Genomic DNA, 7,642 nt, shown 5'->3' on the forward strand with positions numbered 1-7,642 from the left:
TGGCCTTTTGCACCAACCGGAGATGTGGTTTGATAATTGTCCAACTTTTCACCACCTCTCGCATAATCTTACCAGTAAAATCTATTTCACATCAATGTTGCTATTCTTTTCTTGTAGCCATGTGGATAAAATTTTTCAATATAAGAATCCTAATATCCCTTCTCCTTTTCAGGGAAGTTCTCACAACACTAAGCTATACCTTCTTTTGGTAATTGTTCTATGTAACATTTGAGGCAATCCATTATACCCTTATCTACTTACCTCGCCGATCTCCTCCCTATTTATTCTTATTCGATCCTCGTTAATCCCTTAAAAAATATGGATATTCAGGGTAATAATTGCTTTTTGAAACAGTTGGATTGTTCTTTAATGAGCGTTTATAAATGAGCTTATGGTAAATTAGAATTAAGCTTAATATTTGCTCATATTTGTGATAACATAAACATCAGTACACTAAAGTATGCCACATAAATTCACAAGTATGAGCGATAAAACGCAAAAGGAAGTGTTTTGAAAATTTAATCTGAACTGCCAATTAATTTTGGCTACTGATGTTTGAGTCCAAACTGTATGAAGAACAATAAAAAACAGGGTTTTTAGTTCAATCTCATAGAGGAACTAAGCAACGACTAATGAATGTTTAAGGTTCGCAAAAAGAAATATTATAAACGAAATTTAATTCTTAATACATTTAATAAACTTAATAAATTCAGAAATAGCTAAGAGCAGTAGATTCGACGGAAACTTCTCTATCGAATGCTACTAAAGTACAAAAATAAAAATAAAAAATAATAAAAGACTCATTTACAAGCAGTTCTGCTATCGACTTACTTTAAGCTGAGCTGACTAAACAAATCATCCTGGAAAATGAAAAAAAAGAAATAACAATAAGATCGTAGTCCAAGCCGCCAAAGCCTGAATGTTTCGATAATTAAAGAAGCATTTCTTGAGATGATTGGATAATTAATCGCGGATGAGACTTTTAGCTCAACTATACTTATAGTTAGTTACAAATGTATTAATTTCGTTAATTTCATAAAATTATATAATGATATATTATCTGTATGTTAAAATAAGCGTTTATTCACAATAAAAATTCTGTTATAATCATTTATAACTATTGCATACAAACTCTTGGCACATTAAAAAAAGAATAAATGAATTACACACGCAACTCTTCTTTTGATTGATTCTTTTCACCAAATAAATGACTAATTTATTTGAATTATGATTTACATACTAACTTAATGTAACTTACGCTTCTTTTTACCTAAAAAAAAAAAAAAACAAAAATATATAATAATTATAAATTTTTTCTGTAAAATTCATGAGTTAGAGGTAAAAATACTCAGCTTACGTTGTTTTTATCCATTTATTAGTAAGAATCAAATTACCTCTGCTATTTTTCTTTCCTTTGGCTGCTTTTCTCTTTCTAGATTTCTTCTTTTCTGACGAGAAATCTTGTTCTTTATGTAAAATACTGGTATTTTCAAATCTAGTAATTTCATCGCCTAAAGTTCCTAGCGTACTGATTCGCTTCTTACGTCTTAATTCTTCCTTTGTCACAGGAAGGCGAGTAAGATAATTTTCTTCATATCTACAAAAAAAAAAAAAAAAAATTGCTTTCCAGGGTTCAAAAACAAGTGGTTTCACACATAACAAGACAAAATCACTACTAAGTGATTCTGTGAAGATCCTACTAAAAAAATATAGAGATCAAGAAGTCAATAGCCTTTCCAAGACAACCCAGTTTTATAAATAAATACTTAATGTTCTTACTCTTGTTTGTGTTTCTGATACTTATCCTCCTTTTGTTTAAGAGAATTTGTTTGTACAATTTCAACTGGTGTATCTAGATACTGTTCCTTCAATTCCTCCATTACTGAGCTCCTTAAAGCATGCTTACGTGCTCGATCAATGATTTTTTGTTTCTTAATTTCATAAGTATCATCACCATCTAATAAGAAAAAAAAAATATGGGAACTATTATATCAGGTAACAGTGATCAGTAATGTAGAGTGAAATGAAAATGAAACTGATAAGTAAAATAACTTCGAATATGGGAAGAAAGTAGTGATCAATCGATCAAACAAGATCTAACATAAATATTATTATAACCCAGAAGCCTCCCTGAAGATGTTTACTTCTGTAACGTTTTTATTACCTGGAATTTTTAAGTGAAGTTGTTTTACTAAATTACTGCTCTTTTCACATAACTTTGAAAAATCAAATTTCTGATGCACGTTTTGTCTCTTATGTTTTTATTATTTTGTTTTAAATTTTGAAGATTACAAAGGAAATCAATTTTTATTCGAAAAAACGTTTCCTAAAATATCTAATAATCAAATACACTAAATAAAATTGGTTACTACATTAAGATTGTAATTAAAGCAAAAATAAAACAGTTTAAAAAATGTGGCAATCTTAAGTTTTTAAATGAAGAAAACTGCTTCATTTTCAAGTTCGAAACACTACCATTTGAATAAGTGGGAAAGCGTTTCATGACAAGTTCGTTTTTGAAGTAAATGAAATTCTACTAATGAACTGTAAAGTTAAGGATGTGGGCGAATCTGATAAAACGAACTGTACCAATCAAATTCCAGAAAATTAAGTTGCAGAGTATAAAAATAGACTTGGTAATAAGGTATTCTAAATTGCGAATATATACTTTTCGATATTTTACTTTCTGAAAAATTAAAACTGTTGACCAAACTTAACAAGCTTTATAAACTAAGTTACCAAACAGAAATCGATACGATGAAGATCCTTTAAAAATTATTTTGAACAGGAAAAAGTAAATAAAAATATCAAGAAATAAAATTAATAGAATCAAAAATTCATGTATTAGAGGTAGAAATACTCAGTTTACGTTGTATTTATCCATTTTGTAAGAATGAAATTACCTCTGCTACACTTTTATCGTTAAGGAATCGAAATATAGCTCCCGTTCCAGAAAGAGAGAGAAAAAATAATTTTTTTTTTTTTTTAAAGGGATTTAGTCACATAAGTGACCGTTAGATATAAGAACCCTGCATCCGGTTTATATCGAAGCTTGCACGCTGATGCGGTGCTAGTAACCTCTAGTTTAGTGATGTGGTGATGCACACACGCACCTCTGACGGCCTAGCGGCGACCTTCGTCCATCATGCAGTTGTTTTTACTTCGCTTTACTATAATAAAAAAAAACCATTTGACGAAACATAATGTCACAGAATCCCTTCTTAAAATCAATTTTGATAGAAATAATGGGATGGGATTAGCTCAGTGGTTAGCGAATACTGGACTCCAACGCGGAGAGAAATCACTTCAGGGAGTATTCGACAAAAATTTTCACTCTAACCTAGTAAGAGAATGTAACAATTTAATTTTCATTTTTTGAGAATTCCGTAAATTATATTGGAAAAACATTTACAAATATTTTTATCGGCATAGAATGTTCAACAATAATTTAAAGTGCAGAAAAAAAATGACAATACCGTAATGAACCGCTGATAATTTGGGAGGGACATATATGCCAACTTTCTTATTTTCTGGCTTTTTGCTGTCTTCCACGTCATCAGAATCTTCTGAAAGTTCACCATCGACACCCTAAAAAGTACAAGTTACACTTTGAGAAATGCGTAACAATAAATATAGAACTATATAATCTGAAGAATTTTTGCTACTTGCAAAAAAAATAATAATAGAAAAAAATAAAACAACTACGCATTTCTTTTAACCAATTAATGATTTCCCAGGACGTCATATCATAATTTATTAAATACTGTAATAACTCTACTATGATTGCAACTGAATGCAACTCTCAAACTATCCTGAATTTTAAATTAAACATCCATCACACCTTTTTGCAATTTTACTTTTTTTTTTGTTGTTTGTTTATATGTACGTAGATACATACAAATGCAGTATAATCTTAATTTTTCATTATTTCCCAATTTGCTCTGTAAATGAATCTGTATCTTATTATTTTTTCAATTTTCTTTTTGGAGTCCTGGGAGATGTTGGTTCGAATCCAGCTGGCACTCACTAATATTTCTCTTCATAGGAGCTTTACAACATCTATATGTCTGCCTGGTGATGGACAGATTTCTGTAACGAGAGAAAACTATCCGGAGGCCTTGTGAACAATGAAAAAAAACTTCGAATGCCAATACTGTCGCGATTTAATTGAAAATAATAATATTAACAATAATACAACCTCATTCGTCATATTTCCTGGGTTAGCTTTAAATCGGCAAGGATCATTTTCATTTCTAGCTCCCTTAATAGCTATTTTGACTAATTTTTCTACTTGATATTTAAGTTTCTGGTCAATGGGGCGAATTTTATCAAGTGTCACTCTTAATTCAACCAGCCTTTCTGGAATAAGAAAAATATATTAAACAACCAAGTTCTAAATGATTATAAATAGGGCAATAAACTAAAAAAAAAAATAATAAGAGCGCATCTAAGACACGCCTGAAGCTGCTGATAGTTCTCCTCTTCATAGGAGCCTACCAAAGATGGGTCTGTCCACACCACACGGTCTGCTCTGAGTAGAAGCGTTCACAAAACAACGCAAAGGAACGAAGCAAAGCGAAACAAGAAGTTACGATGGTATGTTGCTCAACTTTGCGGCTCCGAAATCCGATAAACATTATCCACTGGTCGATGGTAATAAAAAAATAAAATTCGTCCAAGTTCGACCGAAAAGGACGTTGTTTCCACCCTACGCTTTCTTCAAGCACTTACTCGTATTTCAGCTTTAGGTGCGACCGTAACAAATCTGTTTGAGTGTGATTTAGCTGTAGCATCCACTTCCACCAAGCCGATCTCCGGACAACCACGAACACTTCGCTTTTCACTGTTCCAGCTCTGTTCAAATCGTGACGGTCAAAAATCGCGTAATACGGAACACAGTGTTCTTTGTGGACTCACCTTAAGATAAGGCGTCAATTGAGACGCATATGAAATGACAGAAATCAGTTTTGATTTTTCTAACAACGAAAGCGGTGGTGTAACGCTGTAGTGAATCGAAATTGAATTTAAATATTGTAAAATATATGTATATATTTTACAATATAAAATATATGTATATATTTTACAATATAAAATATATGTATATATTTTACAATATAAAATATATGTATATATTTTACAATATAAAATATATGTATATATTTTACAATATAAAATATATGTATATATTTTACAATATAAAATATATGTATATATTTTACAATATAAACTGCAAATATATATTATGTTATACTTTATTGAAGTTTGTATTTTATTTATTTATTTATTTTTTTAACCTTCAGAATCATTAATAGTTTAGATTGATGTTCGCAAGTTAAAAGTGTCTCAATCTGCGGGTCATCAGGTGTGAGAACCAAGTTCGAGTCAAGGCGCTCGTGTCAGTACGTATCATTGTCATTAATATGGCAATATGTGCCTAACCTGGCCATCATCTAATGATCTAACGAAATGATGATTTGTGTTGTCTGTCTACCCAGAGGCATTGCAGCACTAACTAAGATCAATGAAGTAATCTGGGCGCCATTGATAATGTTGCCACGCCTAAAATGAGAAAAAAATTCTTAGAACTTACCAATTGCTGAATTTTCTTCAATTGATTTCCCAGATGCTTTTAGAATTATTAACTGACACAAGTTGATTAAATAAAAGATTAATAACTGATTTTTCACATCAAAAAAACCTATACCCTGAAAAAAGCAATCACAAAAAAGACGTTTTCATTGATTCTTAAAAAAATGTATAGAAGAAATATTAATTTAAAAAAATTTGATCAATTTAAATTATTAATATTAATCTTGAATTAGAGGAGAAGCCGATAGCTACCCAGAGCTCAAACAGAGCCAGAGAAAAGATCAGCTTAAGTGCAAATAAAGTAGCACAACCGAATAGTACAAATATTTAAATTAACTTCAAAATTATTATTTCTTCATTTAAACAGAAATGTCTTTTTAACTTGTCTACAATAACTAGCTTTTTCCAAGAAAATCAGTGAGAAAAATTGAAAATTAAACGTGATCTATTTTTCAGAAGGGTTTATCTAACAAATTATGTGCAGTGGACTGAGGTGGATGGGTTCTTTTTGGTACGTAATGTTTATAATTGTAAGGTTGCTGTTCTATTCTGTACAAAGATTTGAGCGAATTTAAGCAGGAAATCTAGTTCATGTAAGGGAAATAATCATTGATAAAAGTTTTTCTCAAGTGTATCTGTTTGTGGGTTTTTAAATTGTCTTAAAAGAGCAGGCCTGAGTAATAGTTGATTTGGTCGTTCATAATATTGTTGTGAATGACATTTCTATGTCATTAAGAATTATATATAATATATTATAATATATATAATATATTAAGAATAAATATATATTCTTTCTACGAAGTTCATAAGCTCTTCTTTCCTTCCTGTATGTTACAGCGTTGTTAAAACGGTCGTCTATGATTGGTTTGCGAATATTGAGTCTGTTTTGTTGTATTTGAGCGAGGAAAGTGTTCGGTTAAATTTTCAACAATTTAGTTATTTGCGGCGCATGAACAGGGAACCTCCTAGTTTGACAGAACCAATCCAGCTAACAATAATTAAATCAGCACTAAACATGCTCTTAAAGTTGCTTACATTTTCTATGTTAACTTGTTTATTCCTTATTTTTAATAATAATTGTTGCAATATGTCTCCTGCTTGCTTACTGCCATCACCAATTTCTTTCAAAAGATGTAATGCCTCTTCCTTTTTCTCAATACAACCATCCTAAAAATAAACGAATCTTCAGTACACATATAAGATGAGCAGCAGTTCTTAAATAGGAATTAAATTACAATATCGTTTATCTCGCTAAAATTCTACTTTTTTAAAGCTTGCAATAGTTACTTTTTAGTTTTTATTTTTTTAACTGTTGCTTTTAAGTAACTAACGATTTGTGAAAGCTGAATTCATAGTTTAAATAACACTTACACATTTATATTCAGTATTTATTTCGGAAAAAAGTACAACCTAAATCTCAGCAAATATGTAATCCTTGCCCTGGACTCTTACAATAACTGAAAGCATATCATCTAACTGCTGTCGTTCCAATGAACATTATAAATCTACAAATTTTAATATAGAAATTCTTTCGTGGAGAAGTGGGTGTATTTTCGAATAGCAGCTTTACTTAAGATAAAAAACTCTTTTAATATTATTACTTACTTGAGTTTCTTCCATGTTGGTAATTTGATTTATTAGAAAACTTATTACATTTACAAACTATGCTTATGAAAATTTAAAACCAGTTTACTTTTGAAAAGCATTCACCAATATAATAATAAATTTAGTTGGTAAAACCCATTTATATAATATGTAATCCTTGCCTTAGACACATACGATAACTGAATGTATATAATAAAAATGCGTAATTTTAAAAATTAAATCTGCAACCTCCCGATGAAGAACACGTTACTAAGTTTTACTAAGTTTCAATGCCATCAAAATCAAAATATTGATATCGATTTTAATTAAAGAAAGTGTAAATAATTATTGTTTACCTAATTGAGAATAGTAACTTTGAAATAAAATAATATATTCAAAATACCTAAATAATTTTTTAGCTTAGGGTTTTTTTTTTAAAGCTGTAGTGCCAAGTTTTATATTGAAATCT

At 30.1% G+C, this 7,642-nt stretch overlaps 1 protein-coding gene across 1 annotated transcript; it reads right to left on the bottom strand.

Annotated features, from left to right (window-relative positions):
- Positions 1-674: 674 nt before the first annotated feature.
- On the bottom strand, positions 675-7,460 carry LOC141456497 (neuroguidin). The gene is made up of 8 exons (XM_074132561.1): positions 7,195-7,460; positions 6,625-6,756; positions 5,591-5,705; positions 4,199-4,359; positions 3,477-3,588; positions 1,780-1,957; positions 1,395-1,597; positions 675-1,270 (listed from the first exon to the last, which is right to left on the bottom strand). The coding sequence occupies exons 1-8, from the start codon at positions 7,207-7,209 to the stop codon at positions 1,245-1,247; spliced, it is 942 nt and encodes a 313-aa protein (XP_073988662.1). The 5' UTR covers positions 7,210-7,460; the 3' UTR covers positions 675-1,244.
- Between the last annotated feature and the right edge of the window lie 182 nt (positions 7,461-7,642).

Source organism: Rhodnius prolixus, unplaced genomic scaffold, assembly GCF_049639745.1.
Source record: "Rhodnius prolixus isolate KJV_2025 unplaced genomic scaffold, Rpr scaffold_4, whole genome shotgun sequence".
NCBI classification, from domain to species: domain Eukaryota; kingdom Metazoa; phylum Arthropoda; class Insecta; order Hemiptera; family Reduviidae; genus Rhodnius; species Rhodnius prolixus.